At 53.2% G+C, this 15,115-nt stretch overlaps 7 protein-coding genes across 7 annotated transcripts; 3 read left to right on the forward strand and 4 right to left on the reverse strand.

Annotated features, from left to right (window-relative positions):
* Positions 1-904: 904 nt before the first annotated feature.
* M431DRAFT_79764 (hypothetical protein) lies at positions 905-1,236 on the reverse strand (the record flags this gene model as incomplete). The annotated part of the gene is made up of 2 exons (XM_024922859.1): positions 905-1,068; positions 1,146-1,236. The coding sequence occupies 2 exons, from the start codon at positions 1,234-1,236 to the stop codon at positions 905-907; spliced, it is 255 nt and encodes an 84-aa protein (XP_024776986.1).
* Positions 1,237-2,170: 934 nt separating this feature from the next.
* On the reverse strand, positions 2,171-3,547 carry M431DRAFT_77756 (hypothetical protein; the record flags this gene model as incomplete). Its single annotated transcript, XM_024922615.1, has 1 exon — positions 2,171-3,547. One exon carries the CDS (start codon positions 3,545-3,547, stop codon positions 2,171-2,173), a length of 1,377 nt encoding a protein of 458 aa, XP_024776987.1.
* Positions 3,548-4,401: 854 nt separating this feature from the next.
* Positions 4,402-5,191, forward strand: M431DRAFT_516985 (hypothetical protein; the record flags this gene model as incomplete). Its single annotated transcript, XM_024920318.1, has 2 exons — positions 4,402-4,582; positions 4,656-5,191. Exons 1-2 carry the CDS (start codon positions 4,441-4,443, stop codon positions 5,189-5,191), a joined length of 678 nt encoding a protein of 225 aa, XP_024776988.1. The 5' UTR covers positions 4,402-4,440.
* A 554-nt stretch (positions 5,192-5,745) lies between these two features.
* On the reverse strand, positions 5,746-8,209 carry M431DRAFT_79226 (hypothetical protein; the record flags this gene model as incomplete). Its single annotated transcript, XM_024922795.1, has 2 exons — positions 5,746-7,482; positions 7,586-8,209. 2 exons carry the CDS (start codon positions 8,207-8,209, stop codon positions 5,746-5,748), a joined length of 2,361 nt encoding a protein of 786 aa, XP_024776989.1.
* Positions 8,210-9,791: 1,582 nt separating this feature from the next.
* M431DRAFT_337375 (hypothetical protein) lies at positions 9,792-10,369 on the forward strand. Its single transcript, XM_024914396.1, has one exon. The coding sequence runs from the start codon at positions 9,908-9,910 to the stop codon at positions 10,319-10,321; it is 414 nt and encodes a 137-aa protein (XP_024776990.1). The 5' UTR covers positions 9,792-9,907; the 3' UTR covers positions 10,322-10,369.
* A 648-nt stretch (positions 10,370-11,017) lies between these two features.
* M431DRAFT_337434 (hypothetical protein) lies at positions 11,018-11,785 on the forward strand. Its single transcript, XM_024914398.1, has one exon. The coding sequence runs from the start codon at positions 11,213-11,215 to the stop codon at positions 11,690-11,692; it is 480 nt and encodes a 159-aa protein (XP_024776991.1). The 5' UTR covers positions 11,018-11,212; the 3' UTR covers positions 11,693-11,785.
* Positions 11,786-12,611: 826 nt separating this feature from the next.
* On the reverse strand, positions 12,612-14,780 carry M431DRAFT_78213 (hypothetical protein; the record flags this gene model as incomplete). The annotated part of the gene is made up of 2 exons (XM_024922665.1): positions 12,612-13,888; positions 13,946-14,780. 2 exons carry the CDS (start codon positions 14,778-14,780, stop codon positions 12,612-12,614), a joined length of 2,112 nt encoding a protein of 703 aa, XP_024776992.1.
* Between the last annotated feature and the right edge of the window lie 335 nt (positions 14,781-15,115).

Raw genomic sequence — 15,115 nt, forward strand, 5'->3', positions numbered from 1 at the left:
AGAGGGGCTTGTTTCGTTCTTTTTCCCCCAGCTTTTTCTTTCCCTAGTAGAAATAATCCGGGGTGCATAGTGCGGGTTGGGGCGCAAGTCCGACGGATTATTGGAACTACTACTACCCTGGACTTTGTAGTTTATGCACTGGGCTGGGGGAACGAAGCGTCTAGGTTTTTGGCCGTCGACGGTCCGGCTCTGCGGAGGACAGATTTGCGGAATGCGGGGGAGAAGGGAGAGATGGGCCTAGAATTTGGTGCCTTGTTGATAGACGGATCTTCATCTTCAGCTGGCGGGCGTTGGGAATGTTGGGGATGCGATTATTGGTTGGCATCAACGGGCAGCGGGATGAGATGGAGATGGTTTACGAGTCCTTTGCCAGGCACATGGCCAGTAGTAGTTAATGGCCCTCTCTAGTAGATCTACAAATCATCAAATTCCCCTTCTCAGCGAGATTAATGATTCCGCGGGCTTCGTGCTTGCATGGAGTTGCCACAGGATATACTCGTCCTGTTCCTGCTTCTTCTGCTCTCTCCCCTTCGTTCTTGTTCCTGTTCTTATTCCTCTACTACATGTGTCTGTTCTTTATATCTGATCCTTTCAACCGAACATACTCGTTTTCCTCAGTCAATATCTATACATTCTTCTCCAGCGAATCCGATAGAAGACACATGGACAAACACACATCACAACGTACCCGAACATCACTTCGGCGGACCTCGCATCCTCCTGCAAAGGATACAAGGCCTTCAGACTCCATAACAGGACTCGTGATTTCATTTCATTAATAAAAAAGAGACAAAGCGCTCAAATCTTGGACGTATAATAGCAGCAAAAAAAGCTGTCCTCTCCCCCGCCTTTCTCTCTCTCTCCTGTTCTACCACCCTATCATGTCTTAGGCTCTTCTCTCCCTCTACGCAGCAGCGGGAATCTCAATCGACTTCTCAATACCATCGGCCGTCGCAGAGTTAATCTTCTTGCCAGTCTTGGCAATCTTCGTCAGGACCGTCTCGTAGGGCAGCGCAGTGACGACCTTTGCGCTCTGGTTCTCGAGGGAAACCTCGTAGCTCTCGACGCCTGCAAACACACACACACACACACACGTTAGTCCCGACAGAAAAGAAGAAGAATAGAAACAAGAGAAAGCAACAAACCGTCAAGCTTCTTGAGCACGCGGTCGATGGCGCCGGAGCAGCCGCCGCAGGTCATGGTGACGTTGAACTCGTAGGTGTGCGTGTCGGCCATTTTTGCTGGTGGTTTGTAATCTGGCTTATCTGAACGATAGATAAAAAAGGCAAATGCTGTTTGCGACGAATGCGAATGAAGAAGAGGTAGATAGCTTGTGGTTTGGAGTGATGCAGAAGAAGGAGAAGAAGTTGCGAGCGAGAATGGGCTTCTCTTTATGAAGGCTGACACAGAGGCCGATTAATAATTGCTCTTCTAAGATGGATATCAGAGAAAGCGCATCGCCAAAAGACCAAAAAAAGGCTGCTCGTCACTGAAGCGGGAATTGCGCCACACCAAATAGAAGGGCTCTATTGCTGTAACTCTGTCCGTCCCAAGGGGGGGGTTTAGAATACAAGTACCATATACTTGCTAGTCTAAGTGTTTGGCGCACCAAGTTGAGTGTAGTGAGGGAGATTTGCGTAGGTACAGAGTACCGCCTGGGGAAACAAGCGCCCCGCTAGACGGAGCTTTGGGGGGGCGGGATGTGAAACTTGCTCACGGCGTTGGATTGAAAGTATTCTGGTGAGAATAGGAGAAAGACGGTTGGAAGGGGGGCCGGATGAATTACGAATTGACGTGTTGGTTTGTATGGATATGTAATTGCCCCCTTTATTCGGATTTGATTCATTCTCGTTTGAGGCCATTTCGCCGGATTGCGTCATTTGTGCCTTGGTCTTGTATCGTCGAGCTGTGTGTGTCTCAGTCTCAGCTCTTACACGGAGACATACAATGGGTCAATTATGTGTTGATCATCACCACATCTACCCAGTGATAATTCAGGATTTGCCATAAAGAATCCGAAACCATTCATTACTCATAAGACTAGATGCTCGTCGTACATACTATTCACACACTAATACACAGCAAAGAGTCACAGTCACAGTCACATATACATCGTCTCCTCCACGCAAGAGAGCATCGAAGATATCAAGACACCAGACAGCATCAAAGCCTAGAACCGCGACTCAACCTTTTGCAGCGTATCCTGCAGCGCCCAATCATTCCTCGCCTTCTTGCTCATCACCGCCTCCGCCTGCGTCTTCGTAAACCCCCTCGCCTCCACCGCCGGATTGTATCCCAGCCCATTCACCTCCCCAACCGCCTTCGAATCCAACTTCGGCGCAAATCCCCCGTCCGCACGTCTGTACACCGTAACCACCACGGCGCCGCCCAGGCCAAGGTTGTGCTGCAGGCAGTATCGCGTGTTGGCAACGTTCCGGTTGTTCGCCCACCCGCGCAGGTGCCAGACCAGCTCGGCGCACTGCGCGATGCCCGTGGCGCCCAGCGGGTGGCCCTTTGAGATGAGCCCGCCGGAAGGGTTGATCAGGAACTTGCCGCCGTACGTGATGTCGCCCTTGCGCACCAGCTCGTGCGCCTTGCCCTTGTCGCTCAGCCCGAGGGCGTCAATGGCCACCATCTCGTTTGCGCTGAAGCAGTCGTGCAGCTCCACGACTTGCACGTCCCGCGGCGAGATGCCCGCCTCGCCCGTCGCCGTCTTGACCGCGTGCTGCGTCATCTCGTAGCCCATCAGGTCAATGGCGCTGCGGGAGAAGACGCTCGCGCCGTCCGTAGCTAGACACTGCCCAGCAATCTCCACGGCCTGCGCCTTGAGATGCGGCCGCTGGTCGAGAAACTCCTGCGACACCAGGATCGCTGCCGCACCACCGTCCGAAGTAGGGCAGCACTGTAGCTTGGTCAGCGGATCGTGGATCGTGGGCGACTTGAGCACCTCCTCCAGCGTGTACACCTGCTGAAACTGCGAGTACGGGTTATTCGGCGAGTGAGCATGATTGACCCTCGCAATCTCCGCGAAATCCTCCGCCGTGGCGCCGTACTTCTCCATGTACTCCCTCCCAGCATTGCCAAACATCTGCGCCGCGCCCGGAGCATTCGTGACGCCCCTCGTCTCGGCCATCATCTTGACCGTCGTGCCCGTCGGGTTCTCGCGGTCCTTCCAGAAGCTCTGCAGGCTGCCCGGGTTCATCTTCTCGAAGCCCACCACCATGACGCAGTCGGCCGCGCCGTTGGCGATGAGCGTGCGGCCCATGGCCAAGCCCGTCGAGCCCGTCGAGCAGTTGTTGTTGACGTTGTAGACGGGGATCTTGGTCAGCCCGAACTGGTAAAACACGCGCTGCCCGCAGGTGCTGTCGCCGTAACAGTAGCACGCGATGCCCTGGTCCACGTCGTCGTAGCTGATGTGCGCGTCCAGCAGCGCCTTGACGCCGGCCTCGTAGCCCAGCTCGGTGTAGTCGACCTTGCCCCGGGGCTTGATGAACTTGGTCATGCCCACGCCGAGGACGTAGACGGGCGACTTTTGCTTGGGAGCCATGGTGTGTTTTGGTTTTGTGATATATATATCCTCTGTTTTGTGTGATATGTTTCGTTGTTTTTCTTTCAACCCATCAGAGCCTCGTAAAAACTACTACCAAGGGCAGTACATATATATATCTCTTCCTTTTATATCGGCGTATACGGAGTAAAAGGAGTATCGGCAGTTTATATGCACGTGAATGTATGCATCGTGGCAGAATGCGGGGGAAACACCGTTGATCGTACCTTGGGATCCGGGGCAACGATGCCGAGGTACTGCGGGCCGTCCAGCCCGTATTACCCGTTTCTGTTTCGAGGTGTTGGTGGAGCGATCAAACTGCCTGCTTCGTCCATGGGTTTAGCTTCGGGGCCCGCCACAATCTTAATCCGAAGGTATCCTGCGAGCTACTGAAAGGCAAAAAAAGGGAGTCATGACAAAGAAGGACGCCGATTGATTTTTAATGAGCCTTGGTGTTACGCACGTGAGACAGGATGGATTAGAGGATTACAAATTGGGGCTTCGAAGGAACTCGGCCGAGCATTGTCAGTGCGGCGGCGCAGGAGTGGACTGGAATGAATTACACCGGCTCACCGGCCGAGAGTCACGGATCCGATGAAAGTATATCGGCCGAGTGGACGGATTGATTCAAAGATGCCCGAATGGCAGAAGGATGGAAACAACGTATTTAAAGGGCAATTCCAGATTCCGTAGAATTTTTGTAAAAGCCCATAACCATCCTTATCCTTCTATCCAGACAGACAAATTCAAACCAAAAACTTGCTTTCTTCAATTGCAGCCTTGGTTTCACTTACACGCACCACACGACCCTATCATCTCAATCACATATAATACATGCTCCCACTCTACATAACAACAACAATAATATCTTATACATCCCACATCAATAAACTATGCACATTTTCATCTCTGGAGCCACCGGCCGCAACGGCCGCATCGCCCTCGACAACGCCCTCTCTCGCAACCACACCGTCACAGTCCTAACCCGCAACCCATCCTCCCTCCCCTCCAACCCAAACCTCACCATCATACAAGGTACGTTCCCAAATCCACAGCCCACATAATAAATACTTTTCTTTCACAAACTAACCCATTGTTCCAAAACTAGGCTCCCCCTCCTCCCAGCAAGACGTCCAAACCGCCCTCTCAACCCCCTCCCCCCCCTCCTCCATCCTCATAACCCTCAACCAGCGCCGCACCTCCGACAACCCCTTCGCCCCCCTATCCCCAGATTCTCCCCCAGACCTCCTCGCAAGCACAACGCGCGTCCTCCTCGCCGCAATCGCCGCCACACCATTCGCACATCCTCCCAAGATCGTCCTAAACTCCATCTTCGGGGCTCGTGAGTCATGGAAGAATCTCAGCTGGGCTTTTCGCGCTGTCCTGGATCACAGCACCATGAAGTATGCTGTCAAGGACCATAATAACACGGATGTATTGATTCGGGAGAGTGGTGTGCCGTTTGTACTTGCGAGGGCGCCGAGATTGACTGATGGGCCGGCTGCAAAGGTCAAGGTGTGGCCTGAGAATGGTCAGGGATGTGGCTGGAACGTGACCATGAGCAGGGAAAGCTTGGGAGCATGGCTGATCACGGCAGCCGAGTCTAATGAGTGGGATGGCAAGTCGCCGGTGTTGACCAACTAACGGTCATCGTATTGTAGAAATGTTTTTACCTTCATGGAGACTAGAGCAACAACAACAGTATAATAGCAGTATATTAATCAGAAGCCCGCCATTCACTTCATGGTACGGGTGGTCATACTTTTTGCCTATAAATATCCACCCTCCCTTTATTGTACACACACAACCAAAAGAAGAAAAGGACACACAAAAAGAAGAAGAGGATAAAAAGCCTCTGCACCTTGCTCCAAACACTAACGCGCGTAGGGTATCTCCTTCTCTCTCTCACTTTCCTATGAGAAACCAACCAGAATGTGCTATGAGAACCAACCAGAATGTGACCGACCATGTTACTCAGAGCCAATACTCGCCAATCAGTAGCCTCTATATATGAGGAGGAAACCCAATGACCATAACGTTCGTCGCTCGTTCAAGCCGTAGAAGAAGACGAAATAACCATAATTAAGAGATGACAAACATGGAAAAGACAAAAAGATACAAGCAGACAGATCAACAAGAATAAAAGGAATATTAAGTAGACGAACAGAACCACAAAAGGCGGACTAGAAAAGTCGGAATCAATCCCAGCCATCCCACATTATCCAGCCGCCCAGTTCTGTGGTAGGATCCGAAAGGCCTCCCATGCTGTAGCCTTGCTGCACGTAAGGCATCCTTCCATGTGAGTACGCGCCATTCGCGCTGCCGAGGTATAAACTGCGCAGCTTATCTGCCGTCACGTTGGTGGCCCTCAAGCAGGCATCCAGCAAGCCAAACAAATTGTTGGTAATCTCTTCGCTTCGAACATCAGCCTTTCTTACGCTCTCCAGCACAACAGCAATACACAAAACGTCTTTGACATCACTGCCGCGGATAAGCCCGACTAGGAGATCTATTGTCTTCTGCACGGTGCCAATCAGCCGCGCAGGCGTCCACAGCATCAGGTCGTCCGGTATGTACCCTGGGAAGTCATCCACCGGGGCCGGCGAAGACCGTATTCCATGCTGATCGAGCATGACGGTATCAGCAGAAGGCCGAACGGCCGGCCTGATAAAGTAGCAAACGCTCAGGGACGCCTGGACAATGTCTCGCCGCAGCATCTGCACGTACATTTCAGCAACGTCCTGAAAGTGAGGCAGATTGGGATCGACCTCGTCCAGGTATTTCAAAATGACCATGCAAGACCGCAGGTAGGCCCGTGAGATTTGCGTTGGAGCTTCAGGGGCTGCCATGGCAAAGGGTCGGTACAAGGCAAGCAAAGGCCGCCGCACGTGCATATCGAGAATGACGCGGTTTCTCCAGAGTCTGCTCTTCTGCGCATCGCTGAGGGCTGCATGCCGCGGGAAGATGTAGTTGATGTCCTCGAGGAAGCGGTCAAGCTTTCCGCCCACGTCTAGCACTTCTTGATAATCACGAATGGTGTCGATACGGTTAATCATGTGCGCCACTCTCATCCGCGTGGGGAGAGTCATGACCGTATAGACCTGAATCTGGCTGTCTGTTGCTTGGTCTAGCGGCCGAGACGGCGGCAGCTCAGTCATTTCTGGGTAGAGGTCGACGTCATTGAGATTTCGCGGCGGCCGGCAGGAATAGTCACCGTCTCGAGTAAGGCAGGGCATGTTGGCAGCAATCGACATGTACAAGTCCATGTCCAGGACCGTGAACCACAGCCTCCTTCGGATCTCGCCGTGGAACACCGTCATCCGTGGTTCAAACTCCGAGGGATCTCTGTGGAGCCCCATGGACATTGCCATGCGTACGACGAAGCCCAGATGATTCCACGAGTCTTGTGCCCGTGGAATAATCATTCTCTTGGCCAGTAACAACAACACCTCGACTTGCAGCGTGGCAAGCTCCACGAGTTGCTTGCCTTTGAGGCTGTCCAGCCATATTCGAATCAACGCGGAAGCAGTCGGGATATGTACGCCCTCTACGCGTTCTTGGTGGACCAATCCCCTTGATTTGGTATCGAATCGAGACGCTACTGCTAGGACCGACAGCATCTGTGGCAGGAAATGCTCGGCCTGCGGGTTGCCTTGCCAGTATTGGTTATACTGTTCCACGAATGTTGGAGTGTGAAGGATTCTAAACTGGGTCTCCGAGGTATCGAGATAGGCCGCCAGCAGGCGATCACAGACTGCCCTCTTGGGTAGGATGTCTGTCATTCGTTTGTGTATGGGCATCATGGAATCCACAAAGACGGTGATGGGGGTCAACGACTTTGTCAATTCGCCTCGTAGATGCTTATGCAGGGCTTCAAAGCTGGTGAAGGGCTCCCGCTGGAAGTTGTGTGCCACATATGCCTTTGCATCGTCAAACTAGAACACGGGGGAGCGTTGAGAGTCAGCTTCTTGTTGGCCCAATATCAAAAGAATCGAAAGCAAAACTTGCCCCTCCGACACACGACTGATCCTGACTTACCAGATTCAACAACACCCGGGGGTCGTTTTGCCCGAAATACCGGGTTCGCAAGGCCCCGCGCTTCACTGTCAGTCCCCGTATTGTCTCTGGTGGTGCAGCGACGATTCTGCCGCCGCCGAGCTCGGCCCTGCTGGGGCTTCGCACGAGAACCTGCTTCTCCAGCCGCTCCATGCGTATGGAGAGCTCCTCGAGCAACGGCAGGCTGGTGGAATCGCCCGCCTTTGTCGGTCTGGCGGCGCCAGCATCGCTGTACGTGCTGCCTAGCCCGGGAAGAGTGCTGTGCGAGTAGTTGCGCTTGGCTGGCCGGCCCGGCTCAGCTGCCTCTGCGTCCGAGCCTTCGGACAGGTTGGCCGAGTCCTGGTCGGGCGCGTACTTGCAGGGACGGCTCGACTTTTGGCACTGTGAGCAAGGACAGAGGCGATCGCATCGCAGCTTGCGCTTCCGACACTCGGTACACGACTTGACGGGCCTTGGCCGCTTGACGCTGCGCTGTGGTTGCTGCTGCGGTTGTTGATGCTGTTGCTGTTGCTGTTGCTGTTGCTGTTGCTGTTGTTGCGACTGCAGCTGTGACTGCGAATGTGACGCGCCCAAGTGATGCTGGTGCGGCGAAGGCTGCTGAGACATTGAGGAAGTGTCGTAGGGACTTGCCCCTTCGCTGGGGTTGGAGGCATCGACGCCCATGGCTGGCGACTGAGCCACTCCCGGCTCGGTGATGGAAGGATACGTATGCATTGAGGCCATCCGATGGGCAAGATGGGGCAAGAGATGGAATATGCGAGATGGCTGGGCGGCCGAGTGATTCGGCCGACCGGAGAAGGGGGAGAGAGGGTCGACTTTTGAAATAGTATGTGCTTTGTGATGTCAAGGAGACGGCACGCATACAAGTCGCTTATCTAACGGCAGCACGCCAACGCCAAGCATAACGGACAGGAAACGGCAACACAAGGAGGCAGGAGACGCAAAGGACTGCAGAGGAGTGGGATAGGGATTGGAGGAAAGACGAGGATGATGGAGAAGGGGGGGTGTGATTGTAGGAAGTGGCTTGAAGAGAGAGCTATTCGTCTGTGACTTTTGTCTCTTGTGACGGTTTGTCTTTGGTTGAGCCTCTCTCTCTCTCTTTGCGCTCATACACCAATCTCTCACACAGCATAGACAGCTCTCCGGCTTTCCCTATCTCTATTTTGTCGTCAGACAGAGAAAAAGAGACGCAAGTCCAGCTTCAGACATGCAGCGGAAAGCTCCGAAGCTGATGATGCGTCGTCACAGCTTCGAGTTTGACTCGCAAAGTAAAGTAAGTCTCGCCGTCCTTGCGTCGGCGATGGTGAGGTAGTGATCGGCGGTTGCTTGGCTCGAAACTGGGCCCCCATGCCAGGACGCCGGAGTACTCCGTGGCTTGCTTAAATTTTCTCTTAATTTTCCCTCTATTTTTTCCCGGCCCAGACGCCAGCACAGCACCAGCACATGCCAGCAGAGCTGGGAAACTAGTTTGAAGCCTAGCTTGCGGAAGTGTGAATGGACCTTTAGCGAGGCTTTTGGCTCGGCCGAACCATGTCCCTGCAGCGCTGTCGAAAGGTGGGGGGCCCCCCCAGCCCGCGAAAAGGCAGAATAGTTTGACCGGGCACAAAGTTAAGGTAGCAGTAGGTACATGTAGCAGTAAGTAAGGAGTCGGACGTTGGTTGAATCTGGATTGGACTTGGGACAAGACCCGATCATCAGACGGTGGCCCAGGATCAGCATCAGTCAGTCAGGATCCCCGGAGCTGGCCGCCACGTGACGGGACACGGGTTTGCGATTCAACGACGTCGTTTGTACTCGTACAGCAGACGGACAAACAATTCACTCTGCATCCTCACGCTGAGGGATGTTTGTTTTGTTTGATCTGGCTCTTCTGTATCAAGGCAACTCACAAGCCATGGAAACCTGAACTCATCGTCCTTCTTGAAACATCAGGCCTCCGGGCTCCAGCTCTGATCCCCCAAAGGCTCCAGCTCCGTACGGGCTAAACAATTTGGTCAACTCCGTAGCTGCAGCTGCAACTGCTCGGTGCTCCATTGCAAAAAAAAAAGCGGCAAGGTACATTACATTGCACATGCAGCTAACGCGCAGGCTCCAGGTAGACGGGACATTTCTGCTGCTCCCCCAGCAATCAAGCCCGTTCCGTTTGGCGTTCTGGTAGCGTATCACCCGCTAGCATCAAAGCGGCAGCGACAAGCTGAAACTCTACTCTATAATTATCTCCAACGCATCATCCCCCGTCAGCACCGCTTCCACTGGCCCCAAAGCATCGCATCAATCATACGTGATATTGTCCAGATCGAGTCAATGCCGTCAAACACGCCATTAGCGCCGCTCTCCGGCCATCTTCCATCCCCCCTGGCATGCATTTTCTTCAGTGCCTTTGCAGCCGCACTCCTACAGCCATGGATGGTCATGTCACATCGTGGGACCGACCTCCGGTGGTGGAATTGGGCAACGCCCCGTGCCTGCAGACCGTGCAGGACCGGAGCATTGCGCCAGACTGGGCATGATGGAAGAAGGAAAAAAGAACCAAAAGAAAAAAAGAAAGGGCTCCACGCCGCATCCCATGCTCGCAACTCATTCTCCATCACGTCCTTTCCCCCCCACAGGCGTCAAACCGCTTCCAGGGACCCTTTAGCACTGGTGGCTACCTGGGACGCTATTTCGGCCGTATACACGGGCGAAAGCTCCGGTTCTGGGCGGCCAACCACCCAATAGACGTCCCCTGCGTTGGCCCCGAACCCCCTAGCCGGAGCAGCACCTCGAATGGAGTTTTCCGTCTTTTTCGTTTTGGCTCCTCCCATCGCTTTTTAGTGCTGCCTTTAGCCCATCCCTCAGCAGTAGTTCGCTCGTCCCGGCCGAGAGCTGCGACCCCCGGGGCCGGACAAATCGCATCTCCTGTTACCGCTATTGGCCGCTCCGTAAATGTATGCAAGGCCCTGCACCAGTAGCCTTGGGATCGTCGATGCCACTAACGTCCAGCGACGGGCACAGTACATGCCCGATGCCCGCCTGCACTGTGCATTTTTTCAATGGATCAAATGGATCCAATCCGTGGATGGATCAAATGCCTTTTTCGTTGACACTTTGCTAGGCACACTCGTATAACAGCCCAATTCCGTCGTGCTGTTTTTACGCGTATATGCCCGTTCGTGCTCCGTGCTTGCAAAAGAGGGCCCGAATGCACAAGAACGCAGCCACGGGAATTATCTCTCTTTTCTTCTCTCGCTCCTCGCTGTTTGCTCTCTAACAGCGAGTCAACAACCCGTCCATTGGACATTGGATCAAAAGTCCCCCCCCCCGTCCACCTCCCTCCTGTGCCACGGCAATGGCTTCCCCCTTTGTTCACACACACAGCCCACCCCCTCCCCTTCATCTTTTTTTTTTCCTTGTCTTGCAGCCCGCCTTGGCCTTGAGCCCTCAAGATGGCGGTTTAGCCGGTGCAGCCTCCTTCAATGGCCCGGGTGACGGCTGAGTGAGGGACGCGGCACGTTTCAAGCCACGGTAAGCATCATTTTATTATGTGCCCTTTTGGCTGGCGTGCGTCGTTGCTCCGGTGCTTGTTAGTCTTGTTTTTCTGTCCCTTTCCCCCTGTTCGCTAAAGATGGCATGCCGCACGGGATACACTCGCATTGCCGACTCTTCGGAGTTGCAGGCATCTGTTTAACAAGAAGAGTAAAAAACGGGCAATCGGCCGAGATACTTGCCCAAACCCTGTTTAGCACAAGCCTTTGTTGTTTTTTTCTCTTTTCCTTTTCCCTTTCTAGATTCTACCCTCCTTCATTCCTATATGTTACAGTAGCCATCCATCATTCACTCCTGCCCCCATCTTCAAGTTTCGAGGCAACAACCAGTTCTCTCGCTCTTTGGCCTTTCCTCTTCTTCCCTCCCCCCGGGAACTCACAGTGCCTTTTTTTTCGGCCGGAATGTATAAATAGATTCCGGATTCAAAGTGATGACGGTGGATCCCCCTCCCGAGCCACTCAGCCTTTGTCTTGCCGCCTCGAAACGGCTTCGCCCTATGGCAAGGCCATGCCATGCCACCCCCAACACACACACGAAAATATCGCAGCCCATCACCCGTTGTAGTATGTAATATGTGCTTACTGTCATCTCTCTGCCCTTGATTGGACCTGGGTGCGCGGAACCAAATTCCGTCCTTTTTCTCCGAGTTCCGATTTGGTAACCGGCAAGCGAGTTAGACTCTGATCCCTATCTATCTCTCTGATGCCAACCACCCCCCTTGTCAACAAGCAACATGGCACTTCAACACAGCCTAAATAAGCACAGGTGAAGATACGCCAATTGTTGCGGAACTCCGAAGAGATATTGTAGAGGCTCTTCTCAAACAAGCAAAACGCTGATCAGGAATCAATCTCTCTGAAGAAAAAATGCCTAGTACTAGTTGTCCAAGACTACGTGCGCTTTGTAATCCTTCCGTCACCGATGATATGACAGAACCTTTGAACGAGTTGCAGATGCGAGTGCTTACAAGTACACGTACTGCCCCTGACCTGGCCTTCCGTTCCGCCATTCTTCGCATTTAGTAGCCAGATGTTGCTAGGAGGATGTGCTTACATACATACAATAGACCAGCATTGACTTGATAGTAGAAGGACGGCTTACATACATAGTACATACATAGACCTGCATTAAACTTGATAGTCGCCATTTCTATAATTACTCCTCTCCCAGACGGCGACCACAAATCCTGCTAGTGCCATGCCCGGGTTTCTGCAGTGACATTCTAGACACGTGTATGGCATGATATGACTTGCTTCGAGGACAGACACGGACACGGGATACGCACGAGAAGGCAAACGGAATCCCATCGGCAGTTACTATTATCCAACATGCCATTTCTCACCCCCTGTCAATCTGGGCCTATGCTTCCATACAAACGAGATAGTAGACGCAGTAATCGCGGGCCGCTCAGCGATACAGACATATGCACATACCGCCTGTGAATTACACCGAATGCCCATCAAGGGCCTCATTTCGCCGCCCGTTATTCCCGCCGACTTTCTTCGGCTGGCCACGACCCTGGAAGGTCTGTAGTCCCCGACCCGTCCTCTTCCTCAGGATGCACATCGTCGCCGTTATCTCTAGATGTCTCGCCTTCCCTCGTGTCTGCTGCATCAGCTGCATCACCCTCCCTGGCACCCCCAAATCCGAGCATCTGGATGAGCGCGGCCACCATTCCCCGATCTTCGCTGCTCACCGGCACTTCGGCTACGTCATCGCCGTCCTCAGCCTCGCCATTCGCACCAAAAAACGCTCCGTCGCGAAGCTGCTCCATCAGAGCATCCTCGTCTTCTTGAGGCGGAGGCCCCCGCCGCGCGAGAAGCTCTTCCATCTGGGCAATGATGCCGCCCAGGCGCGCTGGGTTCTGCCGCTGCTCGCGCCAAGGGAGCCTGCATCCTTCTCCAGTGAAGATGTTATCTTTCTCTGCCGGCGGCAGGGGATCGAATTCGTAGTTGGGTTGTTGTTCTAGCATGCCCCGCGGCACCAGCGCTAGGAGAGATGTCTGCCCGTCAATGTAGGCCATTCGAGCCACGCCCAGATCAATCGGATGCTCGTCCTTTGGTAGAGACTTTGCGTCCACCCGGTCGATACTCTTGGCCACATCCAGTAAAAGTCGTGTTGCCTGCGGAATGTTCCACAAATCTTTGGATTGGTACAGGTACAGTTTCACCCAGAACTCGGTGGCCTCCGTCTCGCAACTGATGCCCCAGACAGACGGCGGGGTGTCGACATTTAGAGCTTGGAACAGCGCGCAGTATAACCAGGGTACTCGCTGCATCCCTTCGATGAGATATTGCCTTGCTTGCTGTTCGTCGCCTATTTGTAGCATCGCCAATACCCGGCTCTGCAGGATATACACCGTGTCGTCTCGGCGGCCTTCCGTGTCCAGCTGGTTTAGGAAATCGAGAAGCCACTTTGATTCGTGCGCTCTGATGGCTAAGAAATGAATCAAGTGCCTCATCGCATAAGGATCACTACGGTCTAGAGAGTAGAAAAGCTTCGCCCACTCCAGTGCCGTCCTATAGGTGCCTTTCCTTACGAGGCTCTTGATGTAGTGGTACCCTGCTAGCCAAAACTGACGGTTCTCTGGTCTCCTAAAGTCCATGCGAGCCATTCCTAGTTCCAGACTCTGTTTGAAGGACGAGGGGGCTACTCGACCGAAGCTAAATAAGGCGCGCTCACACAGCTCTGCAGCAAGTGCCATGTTCTGATCTTGCTTTGCCACACTGCTCACTTGCAGCAGCGTTGAGACGTGGTAGGCTGTCCATGTGTGTGAGCATGGTTCTCCAAACAAATGGGGGTTATTGCGTTTCTTACGAAATTGGGTGAGAAGATGCACCATTCTCATAGGATCTCCCATCTGCACCTGTGCAAAAAACAAAGCCTGGATTTCATCGTATTCCGGGGCATGAGCATAGGTATACTCGACTCCATCGGCCGTCTTGCCGAGCTCTTTCAAAGTCAAACCCCCGGTGGTACTCATTGGCCAGTGCTCTCTCCCCTGAATGAAGATGTTGCGTCTTCTAGACACTTCAGGGAGCTTGCGAGCATTTGGTGGTCCTCTCAAGAAGGTCTCCAAGTCCACCTGTTGCTGCATGATTCCATGGCGTGCTCCACGACGCTGCTCCTCTTCTTCTGCGTTTGCCGACTCAATCGTGTCTCTACCGAACAGGTTTCGCATCTCATTTATGGCCTTGAGATTGTAGAGGTTAATCTTGAAGAGTCCCTGGGATGTGGAAGCATTGCTGGTGACGGATCCTGCCTGGGGATTCTGCTCAATCTTCAACTCCTTGATGGCTCTGTCGATCTCATCATCCTCGCTTTGCTCGGCTTCGGGGGCCGGAGCAGCTTTCTTGGTCTTGCCCTTCTTCTTCTTCTTTTTGTTTTTCCGGCCAGTAGCTGCAGCGGCAGGTTCTTCCACCTGAGGTTCTAGTGCTGATGCTTGCTCAGGGTCCTCGTGGGCATTGTCATCGCCTTCATCCTCATCCCCATCTTCTCCCCCAAGTGCAGCAAACAGATTCGCCCGAGGTTTTGCCACTACGGGAGCAATCTCGTCATCGTCTGCATCGTCATCACTGCCTTCATGTTCTTGAACAGTCTTTGCTTCCAGTTCCCTCTGCTTCTGCAGCTTCCGAAGCTGTCTTGTCGACATTTCGGAATTGTGCTCTGGGGAGAATGGGTAACGTAAATCCAAAATAGAGAGAAGAAGAAAATATGTCGAAAGAAAAAAAAAAGTGAAATGAGAGATATTAATAATACAAAATCCAGCAAGGCTCCTGAAACTTATACTTTTCCAAATGCTGTGATGGCTTCCGTATCGTTCGCCCAAACGTCAGAAGATATTGAAATGGTTCAGGTTAGTTGCGCAGGCAACTGGACGTAGGGTTCGTTGATATGCGTCACGCCGCCTTGAACCTAGCGGGGCTGAGCGGCAGAACCCACTTGCTCCGTTTGGCCAGCTGCTTTTACGCTCTATTTTCACAAACT

The sequence above is a fragment of the Trichoderma harzianum genome, assembly GCF_003025095.1.
Source record: "Trichoderma harzianum CBS 226.95 unplaced genomic scaffold M431scaffold_3, whole genome shotgun sequence".
Taxonomy (NCBI): domain Eukaryota; kingdom Fungi; phylum Ascomycota; class Sordariomycetes; order Hypocreales; family Hypocreaceae; genus Trichoderma; species Trichoderma harzianum.

Excerpts from the sequence above, each read along its gene's own strand:
- M431DRAFT_337434 (XM_024914398.1), top strand. The coding sequence starts at position 11,213 with ATGCCGCACGGGATACACTCGCATTGCCGACTCTTCGGAGTTGCAGGC.
- M431DRAFT_337375 (XM_024914396.1), top strand. The coding sequence starts at position 9,908 with ATGCCGTCAAACACGCCATTAGCGCCGCTCTCCGGCCATCTTCCATCC.